This window comes from Lissotriton helveticus, chromosome 1_1 (assembly GCF_964261635.1).
Source record: "Lissotriton helveticus chromosome 1_1, aLisHel1.1, whole genome shotgun sequence".
Classification (NCBI taxonomy): domain Eukaryota; kingdom Metazoa; phylum Chordata; class Amphibia; order Caudata; family Salamandridae; genus Lissotriton; species Lissotriton helveticus.
In genome coordinates, this window is record NC_136057.1 from 7,948,252 (window position 1) to 7,974,596 (window position 26,345).

General features: G+C 45.0%; 1 protein-coding gene across 1 annotated transcript in view; it reads left to right on the plus strand.

The window, feature by feature from the left end:
• The window catches only part of LOC144809431 (uncharacterized), a 255,275-nt gene extending 242,006 nt beyond the window's left edge, over positions 1 to 13,269 (plus strand). Inside the window, 2 exon segments of the mRNA XM_078673717.1 lie at positions 8,987 to 9,335; positions 9,337 to 13,269. Of these exon segments, the coding sequence (XP_078529843.1) occupies positions 8,987 to 9,335; positions 9,337 to 9,960 (973 nt within the window). The 3' untranslated portion in view covers positions 9,961 to 13,269.
• Positions 13,270 to 26,345: the final 13,076 nt, after the last annotated feature.

Below are 26,345 nucleotides of genomic sequence, written 5' to 3' on the forward strand. Positions count from 1 at the left end.
ATTTTAGAACCAAGCAGGACCTGGTCCAGGTAAGCCAAATATATTTCTCAAGTGCTGTGTTTTATAAGGTAATGCAGTTGTAGATAAATTTGCAATCCTTACAAGTTGGTATTGGTTCAAAAAGTAGTTAAAATTACACAGTAATTACTTTTGGACTACTTTTGGATTACTTTCAGATTACATCAACTACTTGGGGTGGTATGCCTAGATACCATGCCTGTTTTCTCACAGTGCAAGGTAAGTAAGACTTTTTTAAGGTTTGCTGTTTTGTTACTTTCTTCCCATACAAAAGATCAACTACACAAAACATTTCATGAACAAAAATACACAACATTAGTTCCTGTGAGAGAATAGTGGTCTCACAGGTAAGTACGAGACTCATGAGTGGGAGCTTGGGGGGGGGGGGGGTTCAGACCAAGCTTCCCTAAGGTCTAGGTTGGCACTCAAGTTGCACCACCAGCGGCACTGGGGCGTCCGGGTGCTGAGTGCAGGGGCTCAACGTTAGCCAATCGGGCTAAGAGGGCCTTTGGTTAGGAGCTGCTCTCTGGCAGGCCACTCGGGTGTGGGAGCCAAGTTCCTGGGGTTAAGGTGCACCTCCAGCGGCAAAGGGGCGGCTGGGTGCAGGGTGCCAAGGAGACGTCAGAAACCCAGTGGTTCTCAATGGGGACTTTTAGTTCGGATAAGATCCTGCAGGCTCGGGCATGGAGACTTCCTGAAGGCAACCACCCGCTCGAGAGGTAAGTTGGACTCTTGGGGGATGCCTGGACACCATCAGTTGGGCCACCCTAGGCCATGGGGCATCGGGTACAGAGGTGTCTTCTGGCATCAGGTTTTCCTACCCGCTCCGGACGTGGTGACCCTTCAAATTGAAGCTGCAGGTGTCGTCTCTAAGCTTTAGGGAGGTTGGGGATCTCCATATTCTAGTCCGGGATTGCTGGGGTGTGACCTTTTCTGGGTGTTGGGGCACTTGAGCTCCGGCCATGGTGTCGGGTGGAGAGTGGTGCAAAATCGCAGAGCTGCCTGGATCCAAATTCTGTGGGTGAGTCTTTGCTTGAGCAAGTCTGGTGCTCACAGGAGACAGAGTCTGTAAGATGGGTGCAGGGGAAGTCCTCTGGGCTCTGGGGAGCTGCTGCTGCTGGACACGCCAGTTTATTCGCTGTAGGCAGGTCGGAGTCAGGACAGGCCAGCAGGGCTGTGGCCAGGGCAGTAGGCGTCCTCTACTTTCTGGGTCAGCATGGCTTATTCGGTCCTTGTTCTTTCTTCCTTGAATCTGAGGAGGCAAGGTTCGGGATCGCCCCTAAATACTAAATTTAGGAGCGTTACAGAGGAGTGCAGGTTGGGACCAATGGGTCCCTTCCTTGGGGTGAGTACACCCCCTACTATGCCCCCCTCCGGTGGGAGTGGGGCATGAGCCTCTCTCCAAGTTGCTGTGACCACCATCTTCAAGATGACGGGGACTGAGATGTGTGCCTCACCTCAACTCCCCCACTTGATGGTGGGGTTGGCAAAGGTGGGCACACCTCTCTTTCTCACCGGGTTTTCCCGCCAGTTGTCCTGTCTAAAGTGGGGGTCACAACCAGAGGGAGAAAGATGCTGGGGCAGCTAAAGGCAGAGACGTCTTACAAAGGTGGCAGGCCTTTGGTGCTTCCCCTTCATGGTCCCGGCCTATCATGGGGGGTGAGGCATGACATCTCTGCCCAGGATGGGCTTTGGTTCTAGACCCAGAGAGCGGAGGCTCTCTACCCAGGGATCCAGAAATCTGTCTGGTGGTGGCAAATGGTGGGTAGCCAATCAGGAACCACACCAGAGCTGGTCGGTTTTCAGGGGACATCTCTAAGATGCCTTCTGTGGTGCATTTTACATTAAATCCGACTCTGGCATCAGTGAGGGTTTAATGTGCTGAGAAGTTTGCTACCAAACTTCCCAGAATTCAGTAAAGCCGTTATGGTGCTGTGGAGTTCGCACTGACAAACTCCCAGCCGATAGACTCTTTAATGCAGCACTGCACTTACAATGTCTAAGAATGGACTTAGACACTGTAGGGGTACAGGGCTCATGCACCCGTACCCTCACCACTGGTATAGTGCACCCAGCTAGAGGGATGGCTTATCTATACCATAGGCAGTGGCTGCAAGCACGGCACACAGGTATGTGTGCCATGTCGACTTTTCACATTTCTCTGCACCAAAATATGCAGCCTGCAATGGCAGTGTGTGTGTTGTTAAGGTACAGGGCCTCTAAGGGTGGCACAAAATGTGCTGCAACCCTTAGAGGCCTGTCCTGGTCACAGTGCTCTTACCTGTTGCCAGATATGTGCCAATTGTGGGTACAAAGGTCCAATCTTGGGAAAGAACACAGGCCCTGGGAGCTTGATTGGCAGGGACCCAGGGCACATCAAGTCTGGTTGCATCAGAAGTCAGGCAAAAGGTGGGTGGTACCCATTCAAAAAGGGGCGCTTTCCTACACCAACACGTTGATGCCTTGTTGCTTCCATCCGCAGCATTCGCACTCTGCATCCGCTTGAACTTGAATCACTGTTACTCAGAAACCAGGTTATCTATAACTCTAAGAGTCTGGTTGACTGATTAATGAGGGGTGGGACAATTATGTACAAGGGCTTTAATATGCCGTTTGTGAATAAGATTGTTTTGCTTCGCAAGTTTAACGGGACGTAAATGGAAAGAGGGGAGTTATGAAGAAGGGCCTGTGTTGTTGGGGTTTGTTCTCTGAGGCTGCGGGTGCGCTCCATATTCACTGGGACCTTTTCCAGCAAGGGATCTTGAATCTTGGCGACCAAACAAAAGTCTATTTATTCACAACCATAGTTGCTTCACAATGGCTTCCAGAGCACAAGAGTTCCTTTAGTTTTGTTAGTTCAGGACGGTTATTTGGAAGATCGGGTGAAGTGTGATTGAGGCTGATTTAAAACCTTCTTTTTACATCCTTTCAAGGTATTCTTGGATGATCAGACGGTGCTGTGATGTGAGGCTGACACCCTTGAAGGAAGTAAACAATCATTGTCAGGTAGTGTTTCTTAGCACCCTCAGCTTCCTTTTCCCCTGTCTCTTCTTTCTCTATTCCCTCTCTCAATCTCAGTTTATTTATGTCTCTCCAACTCCAACAGTTGCCTCCCTCTGTACACTATTCTTGTTGCTATCAGACTTCTGATAATAACCCGATGGAGCTACATTCCACCTGGAACCTGTTGGGGGCCTCGTGCAGCTCATGTTCCTTGCACTGGGCCGTGAGCACTCGCCTCCTGTTTGCCCAGCAGTTCCTTCACTATTTGTGCATTTGTCTCCTCTACACCATGTGATACTGTGCCCCCTCTGTCTGTTCTTTCTGCTTGTTTTCTCTCTGGTTCTGACTTCCACCTCTTTACGTCCTCCCCTCCTTCCCTTTTCTGTCTTCTTTGCCACTTCAGGGGTTGTTTTGTGTACCTGTAGTGATAGTGGAAGATAGTGTTTTTTCTCTTCCCTCTGTTTGTTTGTTTTGTTTTTGTCCTTTTTTGGTTTCCTTTACAGTTGTGATGTTTTTCCTTTGTCAGGTGTTGCAGTGACCGGGTCCTGTCGGAGGAGTGTGATGAGTTCTGGGCCAAGAGGTAAGTCCTTATCATCCCCCAATTTTAAATGGTGAATTCCACTGAGCTAACTGGACACGGCCTCAGTCTACGGTGACATTCGAAGCAGTGGTTACAACAAGACTGATTCCTTTGTTTAAAAAATGTCCTTTCCTAGATCACTGGTGCAGGAGCGCAGGGTCTGCTTGCTGTGGTCACCCCCACCTTTTGCTGTGATTCTCTGGTTTATCGACTTTAGTCTGGCTGTGGGCCTGCTAATCAGACCCACAGCCCAGCTGTTCTCGCTCTAAATTGATGCCATGTACTTTAGGTACATACCAGATTGGTTACTGAGCCCCTGTATAGTGTAGCATAGGTACCCAGGGCATAGGTGCACCTTAGGCCTACCAGGGGCTGCAGCATGTATTGTGCCACCCCTGGTTTGCCTTCCAAACTGACACCACAGGTCTGTTCACTCAGCTTGGTGTCTATATATATGGTAGATATAGACACATAGCAATCTATAAGTCACTCCTATGGCAGGCCTTAACAATCCTGGAGGCAGAGTGCTTGGTTTTATGTGAGAGGGTGCCCTAGCATGAGCTGAGCCCCTCTGCAGCTTTCGGAACCATCTCCTTATAGCTGTTCTATGATATAGCCATACTCATAAGTGCATTATAATCCTAGCGGTTAATGCTAACTTTGGTTTGGCTTTATCAAAACATGTCGTGTAAGGTGTCAAACACTTTGGAATACTACCCCCCACCAATTCTGGTGGCAGGGAAAGCATTCCACCCTTCTAGAGGGAAAATACATGTAAGTTACTGCTTTACCCGGTTAAAGTTAAACAGAGCCTCAGCATCACAAAATGGATGCTGCTGCCACAGACACGAGTCTGACCTCCTGTTGCTGGGGGAAACTCCAGCAAGGGCGGCCTGGACAATAGGTTTCCTGTCCAGGGAGGTGCCAGCACCTCCCCAGACAGGGGTTTTGAGTATTGGGGCAGGGAGGGCTGCATTCAGTGAATGCATCTAGACACTACCTGGGGCACCCAAGGTGCTCCATGCATAGCCCGGTTCAAACCAGTAGCTGGGGCACTCTAGCCCCAGCTCTTGTGCGAAACTGGACAAAGGGAAAGGGGTGTAACCACCCCCTTCTCAGGGTCCACCCATAGGAGGGACCTAGTCAGGTAATCCAGCCCCCTTTCTTAGTATAAGTATAGGAGCTGTGTCCCCAGGACTTTAGATTATCCTGGACGAATCTTTGAAAGACATATCTTGGACCTTCGACATTCCATTCTGACTGGAAGATGGAAGACATCCCCCTTGTGGTCAAGGAGTGACTACCCTGTGCAAACAGGTACCAGCAGCAACTTTGTCAGTCTGCAGTTTCAAGGCTCCCGTCGGAACCCGAAGACTCTGCGACAGAAGAACTGGACTTCCAGACTTCTCTGACCCCGACCCATATCCACAGCAAAGCTGAGCTCCGTGGCAGACACAAGAGACGTGGGACCGGACATCTTGGACATCCTGCATTTTGCTACCTGCACTCCTTTCCTGAAGCCTCAGTAAGTTGTGCATTGGGTTTCGTGAAGCCTCAGCCCGCGCACCATTTGCACCGAAGCCCAGGCCCTCACACTCCGGGAGTGTCCCGTGGGCCCCGCCTTTGCACTTGAGCTCGACACGTCTTCCCGGTTCCTTGCCCATTTGCTAGTGAGTCCCCTGAAGACGCCATCCTGAATTTACTTTGCTTTCCTGGTTGCTCCAGGCTTGCTCCAGCTTCCCTGAAAAGGAGAAGTGCCACAGACCTTGCTGGTCTGCAACAGAGCCAATTTTGACATCCTGCGTGGGTTGCGGTTGCAAAGGCTTTTTGGGTCCAATCTGGATACCGACACCGCAGTCATCTAGATCCATTGTGGGACAGCTCGAATCCAGTGCCTGGTCATCGTCGATGCCTCCTGGACCTCGTGGCTGAAGAGACAAACTCTTCAGCCACGAAGAGACAAACTCAACTTCCTCACCTTCAAGCACCCGACATCGCCTGGTTCCTTCCTGGTACCGGTCACTGGCTAGTGACCCAGACTCTGTCCCCTCTGCTTTCAGGTTCTTCACATCACCGATCCATCCTTGGATCCACCCGGACACTTTTCCTCTGGTCGCCTGCAGCACTTCTTTGCAGCTCGACAAAGAAACCCGACACAAAAAGACACCTATGCACCCGACTTCCCTGGGTGAGGTTACACAAGTACTCGGGTGCTCCAGTGGGTCTTGACTCTCGAAGTGTCCTAGTTTAACAGGGTTCCATCCTAGTCCATCCGAAAGTGTCCTTAAATTGCATATTTGTAACTTCTTTGTTTCCCATAGAAAGTCAATGGTAACCCGCGTCTGTGTTTAGACACTGCAGGCGTCTCTCGTGGGCCTCCTACTTTCTAACCTTTGGTTGTTTAGTGTAGCCCCAGGGATTCCACAGGCCCCAGACCTGCTTTCTAGCTCTCATGTGGTTCTTATACCACTTTTGTCATATAGATACTGCTTACCTATATACCGTGTTAAGTTAGCATGAGCTTATTAAAGTGTTTAAATGCCATTTTTTCCTTTAGCTGCTTTTGCACACGACACATACTTGTTATTTTAGCTTTCAACCTAGAAAAGCGGTGTGATTTAGATGAGAATAATATGTTATTGCTCTGATATCAGCTTTGTTTGGTAAAACATGTCTGCACAGTGAGTGCTGAAGTTTCCCAGGATAACTCGACACAGTGTTTTTGTAGGGTCTGATCTTCGCACCTTTCTAGACATAACATGAACGCAGCTGCAGCCAAGATCTGGCTTTACGCGCGTTTTATATTGCTTTGCTGAGAGCACACGTAACACACTTGATGGTGCTTCGCATGCAGAGAGCTGGTGGAAGATGATGTGATCCTCTGCCACTGAGATTTTGAGGTATGGGCCCGCCCTGCTAAAACCCAATGAGACCTTCATAGATAATAATAATAATATTCTATGCTAGTTAGGGAGGGTGAGAATTAGGTGTTGCTAAAGCCTAATCATTTAAGCCAATTAGCATGCTATCACCTTTCGCATTTTATGGACTGTTAACTATGCTGATAACTTTGCTTGTGATAATATGTTTGCTAATATTATCTAAGATACTGCGCTTGAGAACCCTGCATTAGTGAATAAATATTTCAAATATGCACGTGTCCTCTTTTACTCCACGTTCTGGTTTTGAAATGATTGCATAACGAAAGAGTGTTCATGTGTTCCACGATGCCTGAGTTATTCTAAGTTCATGTTCTGGTCTGTCTAATCATTGGGAAGTCATACTGACCAATAAGACACTGTAGCTAGCTCGGTAGGGGGATTTTGGGTACTGAGGTGAGTTTTGGGGCACCCTAGTTCACTGAGGTTACGAATCTCTATGCACAGTTCTGTAGGAGAACAGAATTCCCGCTACACTTTCTGAGTATATGGTTTGCGAGGCCCCTAGGGCATAACGTATACTGTGCAACTTACCCTATATTAACTGTGTGACTTGTATTGTATTTTTACCTCTGACCTCATGAAGAGTGCAGAGGGGTTGTGTTTAGATCAAATACATATATATTTGATATATACCTTGTGTGGTGTCCTTTCATTTGGTATTCAAGGGATTATATATGGTAAAACAACTTGCTTAACTCACTTACTGAAGTCTTAGCCTGAAGACTGCTGGTCCATGCTACCACTAGGATAGCTTTCTATAAGGTTGACTTTACAACCACCATCAATAAGGGGAGATTAGACTGGTGCAAGGTGCCCACTAGAACTAGTGGACATCATATGCCAGGCTAACTTCTCACAACTAGAAAAAGGAAATGATGAACACTCCAAGTGTGCAGTGGAGTAAAGAACATCTGATAATTCATTAAAACTATTACAAATATGATGCCAGCCGTTGCCACAGAAAGTGTAAATTGGTGGTGTTGGCTGCATCTCAGAATCTGTGTCAGAATATATGTCTAGCTTGTGTTTCTTCCTAATATATTCACTTCTTTTGCTCTCACATCCTTGAGTTCCAGTGGTTCCAAGCTCCCTTTCTACAAAGTGTCCAAGAGCTTTTTCACCACTATCAGAAATGCAACTCAAACGGATTACCCATCTTGCTTCTGTAAATGCTTTCTTGCTGCAAAGTATGAAGTCATGAATATTTTTTATTTGTGTTCATTTACAATCTCTATCTCCATTTCTACAGGTGACTGAAGCGTGAACAGAAAAATGAAGGTTTTAATTTAGTGAAACACAACAAAAAAGATTATTTTAAGGAAAGTTAAAAACATTCTCGAGCTCTAGAGGAGAAACGTTTTCTAAGTGCCAGTAATGGTGATGAATTTAGAGCGGAAGAAATGCCTGAATGTGAATTTGTTGTCAAATATTTTTTTTAAAATGACGATAAATGTTTACCAAGAGCCAGTTACTGAGATTAAGGAGCCTCTGAAATATGAATAGAACTCAAGTGTAAACTGAAAGTCTACATCTACTAATTGTAAAAATATTTTCGCTTAAAAGAAACATTTCAAGATCGGTTGAACAAAGAACATTGGCCAACAGTGGATACCCACACAGTGCACTTGAGAATAATCAGCGTTGTAAATTCTGTCTGATGGATTATGAGAAATGCAGAGTGACAGAATTGTCAGAAAGACTAATAACAGCAGTTTAAAGGAGCGAGCTTTTGTCTACGTCTTTGTAGAGAGAAGACATTGTTTTAAAAAAAAACGAATTGTAAATGCTCTGTGTCAAGTGTCATTCCATTTTAATATAGAAAGATTTTCCCCACCAACTCGGTCTCCGGGCTTGATCCAAGTAGTTTCAAAGTGTCCCGGACCGCCAAAGTCGATCATGTACCTGCCTTAGCCATAGCGTTACAGAAAAGGGGGCAAAGCATGTCCTGGCACAAAGTTTGAAAGGGGGCACGGCTATGTATTGCTAATTCATAAAGCCACCCTGGCGTGCCCTAATCACCTGTCATTACGTGTATGAACAAATATATTTAAACGAAAAGCACCTAGCCCCAAAGACCTTATCAGGGCTTTTAAAGCGCAGAAATCAAATCTGATACACTGGACTCACAAACTGAGTTTAATTCAACTTGAGGGAACTCACCAAGGCAGAACTTGGAGAAAATGAATCCATCTTAATAAATATAAGGGGCTCCTCAGTGAAAGTTTATAAAACAGGTTAGCCGGGCTGCCTTTAAAAGTAGGAAAATAATCTCCAGATAAAAGCTTTAATTAGCTAAATACAAATATTAAGAAGAGCATCTGCAGTTTATTTTAGAAGTTAATGCGGAGTATAACATAAACGAGTACAGACTTTGGATCAGTCTTAACATGGCCGGTGTCCCGGAGCAAACCCAACACGGAGATTCACATAACTCGAATAAGAGTAATGAATGTGAGAACAGCTTTAGTTATCAATCCCGCCCCACTAAACACAAGAGAACTCACACTGGACAAAAACCTTATCAGTGTCCTGAATGCCAGAAATGCTTCACTCACAAATCCTCTCTCATTCAACATGTGAGAATCCACACTAGTCAAAAACCTTATCAGTGTTCAGAGTGCCAGAAAAGCTTCAAGTGGAAATCATGTCTCATTCAACATGAGCACACTCACACTGGGCTAAAGCGGTATCAGTGCACTGAATGCCAGAAAAGCTTCAGTGTGAAAGGTAATCTCACTCAACATGAGAGAACACATACTGGGTATAAACCTTACCAGTGCTCAGAGTGCCAAAAAAAGCTTCAGTCTGAAATATAATCTCACTGAACATGAGAGAACACACACTGGACAAAAACCGTATCAGTGCTCAGAATGCGAGAAAAGCTTCAGTCGGAAAGGTAATCTCACTCAACATGAGAGAACACACACTGGGGAAAAACCTTATCAGTGCTCAGAGTGCCAAAAAACCTTCAGTTGTAAGGCCAGGCTCATTTATCATGAGAACGTCCACACTGGGCTAAATCCTTATCAGTGCTCGGAGTGCCAGAAAAGCTTCAGGCAGAAATCCTCCCTCACTCAACATGAGCACACTCACACTGGGCTAAAACTGTATCAGTGCACTGAATGCCAGAAAAGCTTTAATCAAAAAAACAGTCTCATTAAACACGAGAGAACTCACACTGGGGTAAAACCTTATCAGTGCTCGGAGTGCCAGAAAAGCTTCAGGCAGAAAAGTAATCTCACTCAACATAAGATAACACACACTGGGTACAAACCTTATCAGTGCTCAGAATGCCAAAAACTTTTCAGTTATAAGACCAGTCTCATTCAACATGAGAGAATCCATACTGGGCAAAAACCTTATCAGTGCACTGAATGTGACAAAAACTTCTGTTATAAATGCAACCCATGTACATGAGAGAGTCAGTGTGGGAGAGTATAAGGTGCTCCGTGTCTACCCCTGGGGAGGAGGTTTCATTATTGCAGAACATTCACATAAGGCAGCCTCAAAGACATCAATCCATTGATTGTCCTACAAACCGTCTACTGAGAAAAGCACAAATCGAGGGATGGAAACGCTTGAATTAACCTTATTCCTTAGTAACTATTTGGGGCTTCATTCCATTCTGTGTGTTTTGCTCCCAGTGTTAATGGTCAAGCAGAGTCATGACACCAACTCACAAGGGCGAGTTAATCCTGAACTTTGAGGCCACGCCCCTATGATCAGGAATGTAAGTAACTTCAAACTATTTCCAGGATAAATGAGCCTCACCAGGGAGCTGCAGCAGGAGTCCCTTTGCCGTAGGTCTCTATGGGACCCACGTCTGTTGATGCCGGTGCCACGTAGGACTGATCATTGAGAAAAACTAAAGGTGATGTAAGGACTGGCAGTTAATCACCGCAACATCCGGCCACATCTTTCTCTAGTCTTTGTGCCACTACAGACTGGGCCAACCCTATGCAAACCATTCTTGGCCCCACCATAAATAGTTCTAAACACCTCTGTTCTGAGAGGAAACAGCCTTTTATTACAAAGATCCACAGGAGTGACCTCTTATCATTTCATTTTTTCTACAAATGGAACCTGCTTCCCATCTGCGTCGAATAGTTTCACGAGCTTTAGAATCACATCAGATACATCCAAGAGAGTCTCACCCATAATCAGGCCTATTCATACACTACAATAGGACGACTAAAGTACATCAAAATGCTATTCACAAACCTATGCGTGGACATTCCACCTCTCCCATCTTTTTCTGTGCGGAGTTGTCTGCCCAGTTTCCACACTTTAGTATACCTTTTAGTAGTAAATGTGGGAGGGATAGAGGGGAGTGGCTGTAAAATGTAAAATACATATAAATAAAGGGGAGAGGCTAGGGAGGAGTTTAGGGAAGGACAAGCACCGCCCACAAAGTAGTAAGCCCATTTCTATTTACAAGACACACTTCTGACGTTACTCCAGCCATAATGTACCTAAAACAGTCTTAAATGTACTCCAAATCACACATAGCCATCCGCTGGAACTGCAACACCCTCCCTAAATAATAATGGAGTTTGGCCCGTTAAATAAAATCTCATAAGAAATAATGTTACATTTAATACTGTAAACTAGTTACAAATCTGAATAAATGGAATTTAAAGGCATAACATATCTAAAAAGAAAACATTTTATTATTTTAAGATGTTTTAATTTAAGCACTAATATAGCCTTCAATTTTAGTAAAGTATAATTTATCTTTTTTGTCCTCATTCCACTGTCAGTCGCTGTCCAACTCTAGTTATCCTAGTCGATGGACTCAGATACTCCTTACTCTAGAGACGACTGCGTGTCTTGCTGAATGGTATTATACACTAGACGGTCCGGCGTCAACTCAGCAAAGTTATGGTGTAATCATTGGACTAATAGGATTCTCCTGCAGGTTACAAAAGGAGTCCTATGCTTTGAAGCTTCTTTATTGTTACACACTAGGTCTAGTTGACTCCCATACCATGAACTTATGCTTGTTGTCTGCTCCCGTCACACTGCACCTCCTGCAACCTGTGACCACTTGGGAGAACTTAGCCAATCTCTGGGGTGTCCAGTGGACTCTGGGGAGAGTGAAGAGATGGTTTTGCTTCAGCGGTACAGACTTTACTGTTTTATCAAGAATATTTCTAGATACTTCCAGAGGTCTTCCACAGCCAGCTACAACAGGTCTTTCTCCCATATCTGGTTTTGATCTATATTCTTCTTGTCCTCTGCCACCACCATGTCCCAGTACCGCAAAGATTCTTCCTTTTGAATCCATTTCTTCTCATTTAAGAGGGTTTTGTGTTCCCAGTGCTCTATTTTTGCTACTCCCTGAACTGACCACCATGAACAAAGCTGCAGATATTTCAACTTGGAGATTTCCCTTCGCATTAACAACGGAGGGCCTACCTTGCAATAGAGGTGTCACTCGACCTCAGATCCCCCCAGGTGCTAAAGTTTAGCGTTTGTAGTCGGAAACTGAGTTAATCCCTCAACCACACAGAAGTCCCAGGGAGTCCCATGGGAGCTGAGTCTGTACAGCAGTGGATCCCAAGATCCTTCCTTAAGTGCTTCCAGCCCTTGAGTGCTGACAAAGGGGCTTTCAGACTCACTTGCTTAGAACATTTTGGATCCCCGAACTTATATAAACATTTCTCAGCACTCAGGGATGTCAACATATCAGAATACACATGGCCACGCTGCGACTGATCTAGCGTCCCAGCTAAAGATCTAACCTTTCTAAACTGAAAAGCAAAGCAGGAGATCTGAAAATGTGGCGAGGCTTAAGCTGGGCGTGAAAATGGAGGAGCGAAGAGCTCTGGGAGCCTCTGTTAACTAGTTTAAATTCCCCACCAAGTTGAGGATTATGTGGAATAATGAGATGCAGAATCTTAGGGAAGAGAGATGATGCTGATGCATTAATCAGAATAAATTAAGTTAACAGCAGGCAGAGCCAGAAAGAGGTGAGGATCTGGAGAACGGTCTACAGGAGGGTAATGTAGGTAGGTCTCCAGCAGTAGTAGATAGTGCAATGTGTGAGACAAGCAGGATGAATCCCTGGAGCTCCCTGCGACTGGCGTCAACCTGTCGTCATGTTCCCCTTGCCTTCTGCTCTTTGTAAAGTATAATGTAATAGTTATTAACACATAATAAAAATGTTACTTTGGGTGGGAACTTTTTGATTTAAGCTTACAAAAAAAGTCATCATTTTGAATTGATTCAACTTGAGTGGAGCTCTCTCTGTAAAAACAGGAAAGATTAAAAAAAGTATATTAAACTTGAAATAAATGTCCTTTTTTATGTGAAATATATATGTAAATTCATTTTGATACTTTAAACATAGAACAGAATAAAAAATGAACAACTCTTGGAACTTGTATTTTAATTAAATAGTTAATTAATTTTAAATGTGTTAAATAAACTATTGTTTAAAGAGTTGTTTTGAAAAATACCACCTAAAATGTAATGATTGTATTTTTTCGTAATGTACTGAGAATTACTGAATTGCTTCACAGCTCTGTTGAGTGGACACTGCCTTACAAAAAGTTATGTATAGAATGATTTGAAATTATTTTCGAAATTGTTACAATATTTTTTTAAATTAAAAGGTTCACATTTTATCATGAAGTAATAATTTTTTTTAATATATGTACTTTTGTAACATTCTTTTGAATATATGTATATGCAGGCAAAATAAATCATTGCAATTTATCTTTATTTCCTATTTAGTTCTATTTTTAAGTGTCTGTCTCCAATATTTTCTAAGGGAGGGTTATGTGTGGTGTTTCACTTTCTATTGCTCCACTTTGGCTGTAGTAAGTTACAATTGTAACTTGTGTCTCACCTCAGTTTAATGGCGTGGAGACGCGCAAGTCTACACTTTTGAGTAACTTTACACTCGTATTGGTGAATAGCTAAAAGTAGCCCAGTTACTCTAAGAGCGTCCTAGCATGTGTAGTGTACTCACAGGTGTAAGATACCTTTGTGAATAGCCCCTCGAGGCGTCCATCTCGACCTGAGTGTTTAATTTTTGTAGTAAACCTCAATTGGACGCGGGTACTTGGGCTGGTATTAGAGCGAATGGGAGGATCCTGCACGAAGACCCCAGCACTTGTCCAATGTGTTTCTTTAACTGAGGAGCGGCAACGAATATCTTGTAGTCATTTTTCTTTAATTGCCACATCACTCGGCCTCCTGGGTAGAAGACGGAGAAATAACCGGATCTTACATTAGTAGGATCAGGTTATTTCTCCTTGTTGTTAACCATGTTATCATAATTTGTTTTTATATTTTTCCTTCTCCTCTTCCTGTCACCTGATTTTGTTGTGTTTACAACCACATTGGCACTGAAATGTACTTTGCTGTTGAAAGGTTCTGAGGTCTTATTCTTCATGTACATTTTTATACGATGAACAGTTGTTTTCCCTCGCTGTACAGCTACAGTGTAGGCACCGAATACTAAAATTCTCAGATTCTTGCAACTTGATCTGTCTTTATTGGTATTCCACCTTTCCACTTGGATAACTGAGATATGGGTCGAATCATTGATTGACCTTTGAACCTGCTGTGTTACAAGTTTGATATTTGTACCGTAGGCGTGAGCTCTTGTACGCTGCTTGTTCTCTCACCATGGTCTGAGCGTTGGTTGTGATCATCAACCTCGAACCATCTCCATAACCTTCAAGCACCAAGAACTTTGCAGCTGTTTTAATTACCTGACGTTTGACACATTTTGGTGGCCGTAGATTCAGGTTTGACCTGATGACTCAACTCTTCTTTGTGCCTATGTTGCACCTCATGCCAGCTCTGTGCATCTTGTCACCTGTGACTGGTTCTGCCAAAAACCTTGCATCAAAATCCAGAGTTAATCTAATCATCACCGGAGACTAGACTTAACAGTGCCCCCTTGAGCATGGCTAGCAAGGTCAAGCACCATATTGTATGTGGATTCAACATTGTTTCAGTGGATCTGTTTTTTATTTTTTTAAACTATATTTACCTTTTTTGTAGTTTTGATTACATGACTATCAGCGTCTTTTATTATTTTAGAACAGGTGTTTTTGCTAATTATTTAGCCTTAAATCAGGGACCTGCTTTTGATTAGACCTGGGTGCAGTTTGCGGAGTTCCACTATTCGGAACTCTGTGAAGTGACAACAAAACTTTGCGGAGTTCTGCAAGAGGCGGAGGGCAGCGCGAACTGTCATATGCGCTGATCTTCCCACGCTCAAGTAGAAATTCTACCCAAGCGGCAGCTAATGCTCGCCAAAAAAAACTCTGCTGCACTGTGCAGAGTGGAATTTTCTGCACTCCGCGACCTCCGCGGAGCGCGGATGCTGAAAACTCTGCAAACTCCGCCAACGGAGCAAAGTTCAGAGCCCAGGCCTACTTTTGATTTTGCTTCTTATAATTATTAAATATTCTTGTTTATCTAACCTTGGTTTGAATCTGGAAGCCCCTTGTCTCTTTATAAGACACTGCATTGAAATGTGTGACTTCCACTGTTTTGCTTTACCTTTGAGCGTGGCTTTACTGCTCAAGACACTTTACTAAAGGAAAGTCAAGAACATTTTAGTGGAAGACAAATTTTCCTTTGCTGACCGAAGTATGGGAGCAAAGCAGGCTGATTCCAGGAAGCAAACTCCCCAGCTGAAAAGGGTTACCGTTGTGCTTTGTGATTGGGCTTGCTCCCCCAGTTTGTATGTAAATGAGCCTCTGTGACCAGACATCCCAGGCTTTCATCTCCTCTGATGAAGATGATGATTTATGAACTGTGACAGAATCATAAACAAAGACTATATTGAGAAATAATATGCGTCCAAGTCACACAACTGTGGTTATGTAGTTTGTTATTCGTTTTTTAAATTTAAGTTGTTTTGCAGCAATTCTGCAGGTTACTTATTACTAAGTATATCACTTTATATCGCGCTTTGCTCTCCATCAATTGAACATCTGATGTTGGATGCAGGATATGTTTTTAGTTTTCATAGATAATCACTTTTGTCTCGATTTGTCAGCATGTGTTTTGTCCCCACATTGATCCCGCGTGGGCCTTTTCAAGGCTGAAGGCGCTGTAATAGTAATAATAATATAGATAGATATGAAATTGTCAGAGCTGCACATTGGGATAGAAAAGAGATGAAAATGCACTTCTTTAAAGAATATCACATCATGACGCATTAACATTCCTCTTTCACTTGTTCATATTGAGAAAGTCGATGTGAATATGAATTACGAGACATTCATGTATAAAAACGGAATCTCATCTTTATTGACAAATTCGCCTGTTGTGAAAGCCACGTCAAACCCGACTCAGAAACACGTAGTCAGGCAGCATCTGAGACCCTTGCCCAAGGTCAGTGATTGACAGGTCACAGATGGGGTGCCATGTAGCTGGCAGACAAACGAGAGGATAGGGAACCCCAGATCAATCCACAGATATGCGCAATGACACCACAATGGTCCAGGGAGATTGGCCCCAATAAAGCACACATAGCCAGAGGAAGACACGCGTTCCCAATGAAGCACACATGACTGGAGGGGTACGCACGTTCCCAAAACTCCATAAAGTCAGATGCCACATGAAGTTAGAGCACATAGCCAATCAGGACACGGTATAGACAGTGATCACGCGCTCCCCATGCCTGACATCTGGACATGTTTCCCACTGGCCACATTGTGTCCACACAAGGTCGAGGCCCACCTTTATTCCTCATCAAATACATTAATTTATTGCTCCGAAGACAGAGAGTCACATTCCTTAACAAATAAAGATCGCTGGAACTATTTTATGGCACTCAATGTTTTGTATAGAAACCCATGTCGGATAGATTGTGAGTTGAGACAGTCCTCACACCCTATGCCTGTAACTGTTCTCCTGGTTGTACTGTTTAGTTAAACTCTTGTCTCTTGTTTTTTAAGGTATTTCATGTTCAAACAACATTTTGGCGAGGCCGATAGGAGCTGATTGGTATCTTGAACCTGACTGCGGCCAAAGTAAGGGGGCTCTGCCCGGCCAGATACACATTTTAGCACCAAGGAAGGTGAGGAGACCCCACAATTGAATGAAAGTTCTGCTGAATCCGCGGGCAGCCATCACAGAAGGTTAGAGACTACGTTGAACCTTAGTGAAGCATGTGCCATATGGCAAACTACAGAGAAGCGTAAAAAGATAACCTGAGTGGCCTGCCACTGACAGAAATCTGGCATATTACCTATTTTGTATGTCTTAATTGACTAGTCATAAGGTGGCCTAGGATGAGATCCAACGTAAGTCACAGTTTTTGACAATCAGCACGCTAGAAAAGGTGATTATTTATGTGAATATTTAGTGTATAGTCATTTATGGATTCCAGGACACTACCTTTGTGGTAAAGCTATCCTGATTGGGTGGAGTTGGCACCTCAATCTTATGTTTTGGTCCAAAAGTATTTGTCAGTGCCACCGGTTTCTAGACACCATTGGTATCTGAAAGGAGTGAGAGGTGTTTGTCGCTTGGACCGCTGGGCGTAACACAGATGGTACGCTATTCCGCTGGTCATGATAAAGACTGTACGCTTGGACCGCTGGGTGTGACACAGATGGTGCGCTTGGCCTCTGGTTGTGATACAACTTGTAATTCGGATATTTAGGGAAACAATTTGGACCTGGGAGATTAGTTGTAACTTGTGTTTGGCCATGAGGGGCCTGTAGTTCTTTAGTTATTCCTTTTTTACCACCAACATTTTTTATCTTTGTCTCGGAGCTAATATTGTACCACGCAGAGCTTCCCCTAGTCACAGGATCGCATGCGCTGAGTGGGAGAAGGGATATTTGACAAAGTCATCGTAGGAAAGTAGGATCTGCTCTCATGGTTACCCCCACTTTTTGCTGCTATCATTCTTTCCTGACTAGTCTGACTGGGATCCTGCTAATCAGGACCCCAGGCACTATTCTCTCTCCCTTAATTGGACTATGGTAAGTACTTTGGTACCTTCCTAGTTGGCTACTGGGCTATCTTTCTAAGTCCCTAGTATATGGTACTGAGGGACCCAAGGCATAGGTCCACCAGGGGTCTCCCATGGGTTGCAGCATGTATTATGCCACCCACGAGAGACCACTCAAACTGTGACTACAGGCCTGCCATTGTAGACTGTGTGAGCTGGTGCTAGCACCACACACAGCAGATATATGTTTCCGTGTATCTGAGGTCACTGCACTTAAAACCTATAAGTCACCCCTAAGGTAGGCCTTTCAATCCTGAAGGCAGGGTGCTTGGTTATAAGTGTGAGGGTAACCTGCATGAGCAGGATACACCTACAAAGCTAGGAGTGGAAACAATGTTTCCTGTCACAGGGAGATGTAACCACCTCCCAGACAGGACTTAGTGTATTGGGCTGGGTTGAGGGTGCTTGACAGCACCACCAGACTGCTTTGAAGGGCACATTTGGTGCCCTCCTTGCATACTCCAGTTTGTGCCAGTTCAAGGAGGCCTGGCACCCACTCTGGTGTGAAACTGGAGTATGCTCCCCTCTGTCCAGCCCCTCATTTGGGAGTGACCCCAGAGTTGTTCCAACCCTTTTTCGGGGGTACTTAAGGGCTTACCTGTGGATGGCTCTTCAGATTCGTCATGGGACAAGATTCAGATCCGAAACCACTTCATCTTCAACCGTCTTGGCACGTTGGACTTCGCTTTGGGAACCAAGACTGCATCTGGAAGACTCCTGCTGCTCCTGGTCTCGTTGTCCTGCCAGTCTTCTGCGTCATCTGTGCCTGTGCTCCATACAGGTTCTTATCCAGGCCTGTGGGCATAAACGACACATGAAGGAATATCCCTTGGAGTGAAGGAATCACTCCCCTGCATCTGCAGGCACCGCAACTAAGCTGACCAGTCTGCTGCTCCTGACGTCCTACAGACAAGGCTTAGCAACACAGGTGGTGGTGTCTGCAACCCCCTCAAGGCCTGCACTGTCTTCTCAGCAAGATTGTCCAGCATCCTTCGTCGGAGCCACTGGAGCCCTTGAGCAGTACCCCTGTGCACTCCGTCAGATTGACGTTGCCAACGCTTGTTGACACTCTTCTCCAGAGCCCTTCGGGCTCCAAGAAGATCCAGCATATCCTGCTCCCAAGATCTGTGTCCTCACTGCATCCTCTGCTCCGTGGGGTTGCATTCTTGGTGAGCTGCCCGTGTTCCTCCTACGACTCCTGTACCTCCGGCCTGCGGGTCCTCTTGAGGGTCTTCCTTGGCTCCAGTGGGCCCCCTGCTTACTCAGGGCCTGCTCTTACTCTCCTGTGCTTGGTGAGCCCCTTGGACCTTGCTGGTCCCAACACTGCACCTTCTTCGTTTTCCTCGTCTGTTGCTGCTGCCACGGCTTGTTGGTGCTCCCACCGAATTCCACCCACTGGCTATAGACTTCTGACATGGGACAGCTTGTGAACGGCTCCTGGTCTTATACAGTGTTGCCTGGTCCTCACAGCTGCAGCGACCAGGTCGCCATCAAATCTCCTGCATCTTCGTACATCGGTGGTCATTGTTCTTCTGTGCCTTCTGGTGACCTACGAGTGGCAAACACTCTGTCCCCTCTGCTTGAATGTTCTTCTCTTCAAGAATCCATCCTTGGACTCTTTCACCTTCTTTGCTAGCAGTATCTTTCCTGAAGTCCTCCATTGTGGTCTACAGCGGTTTCCGATGTCACTTTGCACCTATGCATCTGGCTTCCCTGCTGTTGGTACCCTGGTTCCTGGGGTATCCACGGGTCGGGTGAGTCTCCAACCTCCCATTTTCCATGGGGTTTCTTCAGGGTCCTCTGGGAAGGGTCCTTCTTCTTGAAACTGCAACCGCAGCTTCACCATTGACTTGCATTGAGTACGCAGTCATGTTTCCGTTTTGCACATGGCCTCCGTGGGGTTCCTGGGTACTTACCTTGGGTGGTTCTCCAGCTCTTCTAAGTCTTCTGGGTCCAGTCCCGACTTCGGTTGTGTTTCGCATTCCACTTTATTAGCATATGGTTTGGTCTCCCCCTGGAGACAACTGTGTATTTGTGCTACTTACCTGTTCTACTATTGAAGTATTGTGTGTATTGTGACCATATCTCTGGGTAGAGTGTTTATAATAAATACATATTTTTATAACTACACTGTGTGGTTCTTATTCTCTTAACCTACACTATGGGGTCGATTCCGATTCGGAAAAAACCACTCCGAACAGCCGTTCGGAGCGTTTTTCCCGTACGAATCGTACCCTGCAACATCCCCCGTATGTACGACGAAGTACAATTTGTACCAGGAGCTGGACCCCGTACGAATCGTACAGAGACATACAACTCAAATCTCAGTACGATTCTCCCTCGGAACCCGCTGTACGCGACATCTGTACGGTTCACGGCTGGTTTTTACGACCCAGCAAGTACGATACGTGTCGGGTACGCACCGTATGCCCCTTTTTCTACGGCAGCTGAAAACAGCCGTAAATGCAGTGTTCGCGCTGAAACAGGTATGCAACGGCTCCCCCGGGTACGGTGCAAACCCCCCATGATCGCTGGGGTATGCACCGCACCCCTGCGATCATGGGGGGTACGCACCGTACCCCGCGGTCATGGTGGGTACGCACCGTACCCCGGGATCATGGTGTGTGCACACCATACCCCATGTTATCTGGGTGTACGGTACATACACCCCATGATCGCGGTGTACGGTGCCTACCCCCCATTATCGCAGGGGTACGGTGCGTACCCCTGCGATCATGGGTGGTATGCACCATACGGTGTGTATGTGAATGTGTGCTTTTCCGTACAAATCGCACTTACCTGACATGGACCGTTCGAATCGCGTACTGATACCCCGGTCCGGATCGTACTCGTCGGGTCGTACGGCATGTGTATGAGTCGTACGGTTCACTGTTTCAGCCTTGCAATACGTACGGATCGCGACGATTCGGACGGATTCACGGAATACGGATCATACTTTGCGACTCGGACGGATGGGTACGAATCGTACGACGATGGCTCCGGATGAAAATCGGACGGACGTTTTTTTTCCAGGATCGGAATCGCCCCCTATATGATTAGTACTGGTACATCAAGCTGCTTTACACTCCTTCTGGACTAAGCCTGAAGGCTGCTCACAACAGCTACCACTTAGAGAGCTTTCCAAGGCTGTCTAAGACCACTAAAATCCCATAAGGGTTTTCTGGATTAGTGCAGGGTGCTTCACTTAAGTAAATGTGCACCATATACTAAGCCAGCCTCCTACAGTCATCATTTTTTCCATGTCAATTTTTAGTTGTTGAGATTGATGTAAGGTATAGGTGATGTTGTGGTGCTGTTAATTACTTCAACCTGTGTTTTGTCCCAAAGTATTGCCTTTTTGTCAATGACCCAATGTTTCATATGAGCGTGCCGCTATTTTTCACAAACTGTATTTGATGCCAAGAGTCAATATCGTTAAGATACTGTTTTTAGGTCACGCAGACCTAGCGCTGGAGCATGCATGCGCTCCTCGCTCTGCGATGCCTTATGTGACTGAGGAAATTTCAGAAGTGGGGATTAATCCCTGCCCCTTCTTTTAAATGGTTTGCGTCATTGTGCATGCTAAACGTTGTCTTTCTATTGTAAAGGAGGCTTCTTAGTCCCTCCTTGTTACCTCCCTGTCGCCTTTTGGACGTCCGGACTGGATCTTTTACTAGCTGCTTGACATGGTATCCTTCATTAGTTATGTCCGCACTATGTTTTTCCACTCGCCTTTGGAAAGAGCAGCCGCATGTTTATTTTTGTATCGCGCTTTCACTTTATTTGTGATTGTTACAGTGAAAGCTCGATGCAAAAATAAACACGTTGGGGACAGCTTGTTTTGTTTAGCTTTGCAAACTCGACCCGAAGGTATTGGAGCGCTTTACTTAAGCAGCAGTTACATTACCCAAGGACATATTAATTTAGTTTTTGGTCGGCCTGGGGAGTCTAGTCTCTTTTCAATACTGCTTCTGCTTTTTAAAGAAACATTAACTCGGCTGTCAGCTGACAATTGTTTACATGCTAAGGATTAGAATATCGGTCATACACAGCGCCGCAGGAATAATGCGATTCTGCAGTCGCTACGTTTTCTGTATAATATTGATTTGCCACCTTCAACACATAATCCACAATGTGCTACGTAATCTTCCGATTTTTCTCAATTTTTTTGGTGTTTAAACCAATCAGAAGGCACAAAAAAAGCACAAAATGACTAACCCATTGCAATTTTTGTTACTAATATATTCATTGTATTTTGCTGCTTCTAGCAAGGACTCCACTTCTCCTTTAAGATAATCTGGTCTCGCTTGGGGGACCCTTTGATGATGTTGTTTGTTTGACAGGAGATCTAGTGTCCTATGTTCATAGTCTCTCGTATCAAAGACTACCACTCCTCCCCCCTTGTCCGCTGGCTTTATTGTGATTGTATTGTCCCTGGAGAGGGAGTCCATTGCCTGTTTCTGTGCTTCGGATGTATTATGAGTCTGAAAGTGTTTTTACTGACTCCATGGGGATCATTGTTTCAAATGTATCAATATTTTTACCCACCATCCCCAAGTTGGGAGTGAATGTAGATTTTGCCCGAAGGTCAGAGTCCCCCAAAATACCGGCAATATGTGGACTTTCCAAAGTTCATAAGATCCTTCAAAACCCGCCGAAAGATCCATAGTAGCATCTATTGACTCATTATTGGAACCGCTGAGCAAATATGCGGGTACATTTTTAAAGCCTATAGTACAAAAACAGAAGTCATATATTAAGGACACCAGGGACATGATTACTCAGATTGAAGGCATTGATTTTAATAGTAATAGTGAATGTATGGTGACCCTCGATATAGAGGCACTATATACGAATATACTCCAGAGTGACACAATAGAGGTCATTAGGAGTATATTGGCGACAACTGAGATCACAGGACCTAATACAGACTTCATTTTAAAGTGTGTGTCCATGGCTCTCTTGAACAACATTCTCCTCTTCAAAGAAGATCTATACAATCAACAGAAAGGGACCAGCATGGGCGCGACCTGTGCGCCCAGTCTAGCGTGTATATATGTGAGCTCCTTTGAGGAGAGACACATCCATAATGAAATTAGTCCCTTTTTTGAGAATATACGTAACTGGGTCCATTTTATAGATGATATTTGTTTTATTTGGATGGGCCCTGAGGAACAGTTAACAGACTTTCTGGAATGGATCAATTTAGGGGATAATAATTTAAAGCTCACGGCCTAATACAGTAACAGCAGGGTCAACTTTGTAGATATTAGCATCAAGCATGATGAGGGGCGTTTGGCGGTGGAAATATTTTCTAAAGAAACAGATCGTAACACACTACTTCATTACAGAAGTTACCACCCTAAATGCCAAAAAGATAATATCCCCTTTGGGGAATTTCTTAGATTACGAAGGAACTGCACCTCGATACAAGATTATTATAGACACTCAGAGGAGTTAAAAAAGAAATGCAAAGCGAGAGGTTTTCCCAAGAAACTCATTAATCAGTCTTTTAAAAGGCCAAGATTTTACAATAGAGACAGTCTCTTGGATGGAAATAGGAAGGATAAGAATTTGGACAAAATAGTAATGGCTAGCCAGTTTTCTAATATAAGTCACAAGATGAAGAATATAATCAATCACAATTGGAAGGTCCTGAATGGCGGTGAAAGCAATAAACTGCCCAAACCGATGTTTGCGTATAGAAAAAATAACAATCTGCGCATTTAGAGAGGATGTGGTGGAAACCCAACAAGCTATTATGGGTGGTAAGGCCATGGGTAACCACAAGTGTGGAAACTGTAGCGTTTGTGATCTTTGTATCACAACGAAGAGTATAACTTTAAATACAGTGAAACATGACATAAAGCCATTGATGAACTGCAGGAGCAGAAATATCATATAGCTCATCCTTTGCCCATGTGGGAAGGGGTATATAGGCGAAACGGGGAGAGAACTAAGACAGAGAATATGTGAACATAGATCTGCAATCAATACAAATAAGGAAAATGCACCCCTATTGGGCCATTGGAGAGAGGAGGGACACAATGTAAATGAAATTAGATGGGTTATATTAGAAAAGATAAAAGAACAAAGAGAACTGGCAACTTTACGCAACGTAGGAAACATCAGGAACAGTGGTATATGATTAAATTTGATACGATCAGAAACGGTCTGAACAGTAGGGAGATTGGGAGCCTATTATTTCTATGTGAATAAGGGAAGGATTGATTTCCTATTTACATAGAAATTACCAGTAGAAAAAAGAATCTCCTTAGAAAAGAATAGTGAGTCGAGCCAGGGATTTTTAAAGGTTATGAGTTCCCAGGTTTCCATCAATAAGGCAAGATATGGTAAATATGGCCACATTGCAATATGGCCGAAAGATAAGCACAATGAATAGAGAAGGGACTCAGGAGACGTGAGATAAGGCGGTGGTCGTATGAAGGAGTTCCAATATGGCTGCTGGACATGCGCAGTAGAGGGAGATGACTCTCCGAAGACGCAAGTGTTTTCGCTCCGTTTTTATCAGTGGAGACGCTTAAAAATTGAGCGTTCCATAGCTATGTTTAGAATCGAGGCAGACGGAGCGGTAACGCTGTGATATAAAGGTAAGAACTGAGCGCGGGACTGGGGATAGTTTTTCTCCCTTGGGGAACCTGTTTAATGTAAGGAAGGGGACCCGAGGATACGTAGAGGGCTGTACAGGTAGTATTAGATCTGCCTCATATCCAGCGACACGTACGTGGAAAAGAGGCCTTCTTTATAAAGGGGGTTCAGGCTTAGTACCTAACGGGATGGCAATTTTGCATTATATCTAGTATCATCTAGTGGGATCTATTCCCGAGACAAAATAAATGAAAAAACGGATTGAATAAATAGGAAGAACATATCATGTTCATATTTACATGTGCAGAGCAGAGATAAAGTTCTCATATATTTTAAATATTCACAGACATAGCGGGCTCGCCAGGACTGTCGGAAGCCTATTTACCCAGATAGACACATCAAAAGTCTACGGGGTAGATTTAAATACGTGGGTAGAATAGCGGATTCCCACAGGACACCCTGCAGATCAAGTAATTTTTAAACTTGAGGTAAGCGGTTTATGTCACCCCACAGAGGATACTTTTATCATTTGTATTTCAAATAGAGATAAGACTAGTTCTTTCTTGTTCCTACCATTTTTCTTGAAGGTTCAGCAATTATATTATGATGCACACTGCATTGCGTTTACCCGAAAGGAAGGAAAGGCGGGGCATGTAGTGGTGACACACAATAAGATTTGGTGCATCCCTCCGATATCAAGCCCTAAATCGGGAGGTAAGATGGAGTAGGTAAAATGAAATTACTTTCCTCTATAAATAAAATCACAATAATAATAGGAGACTCTTTCATTTCTTTCTCCTATATCTCCCGCTATAGATTTGATTGGGTGCGGGTGCCAATCATCGGGATGACATATGAATCAGAGATAATATACTTACAGACCCCGTGACATAATTCTTCAGTTGTCATGGTCCAAAACTACTAAGATGGTCCATCTCCCTACAGGGAATGGACTTTGAAGTGGAACACAGACCAGGGACTGCCCATGCCAATGGACCTTCCAGGTTAAACCACGGTGAAACCGACTGCAGTGTATCCACACACTCCTCAGTGCAACCACAGTGAAACTTAGACAATGAAGACTCCCTAGGGCAAGGTTAGTCTCATCACCTTTCGTTTGGAGGGGGAGGGGTTGTGTGAGAAAGTGCCACCTTTCTTGCATGGTATGCCCCCACTTTTTGCTGAATTGCTGATGTGCTTTGACTGAGTGTGCCCTGGGCTCCTGCCAATCAGGTGCCCAGGTTATGTGTTCCTTCCCTAAAAACTGTATTGAAGCTGAAACCCAATTGGCATCTCTGGCCACATGTCAGCCCCTCGTAAATGGTATCCTAGGTACCCAGGGCCTTGTGACCAGAGAAGACCCCTAAGGGCTGCAGCACACATCCACACCCTGCCTTGGCAGACTGAGTGTCCTGGTGCAGACCTAAACGAAGAGTCGACATGGCACACATCCCTGTGTACCATGCCCACCAAACCACTGCACTGGCATCCATCAGTCACCCCTCTAGCTGGGTGCCCTATGCCAGTGCTGTGGGCACAGGTGCATGAGCCCTGTGCCCCTACAGTACCCAGGTCAATTCCTGGGCACTGTAAGTGCAGTGATGCCATTAACAGTATATGGTGCTGGGAGGTTGTCATTACGAACTCCATAGCACCTTAATGGCTACACTGAAGACTGACAAGTTTGATATCAAACTACTCAGCACATTAAACCCACACTGATGCCAGTGTGGGATTTAATGTAAAATGCACTACAGAGGGCATCTTAGAGATGCCCCCACCAACCTAACCTACAATCCACGTCTGGTCTGAGAGGCTGCCTCGGCTGCCACACAGCAGACATGTTGCTGGACCCCCGCTCTTCTGGGCCTGCAACAATGCACATCCTGGGCAAGGTACTAGGCCTCCTCCCCTAGGATGGGTAGGGGGAAGCATCCGCATACCACCTTTGTGAGCTTCTCCAGACCACTTGCTGTACTCAGCAACTGGCCCCCACCCGTTCTGACCCCCTCTCTGGCGGGAAGACTGGCAGGAAAACCTACGCTAGGAAGGGGGGGTGTGCCAGCCTCTGCCAACTCCACCCCCTCAGGTGGGAGAGGCGAGGTGAAGCACAACTCCGGGCTCCGGCCATCTTGAAGATGCGGAGCCCTGCCCAATCACAGCTAGGCTCCTGCCCCCCTCCTACAGGAGAGGAGCAGGC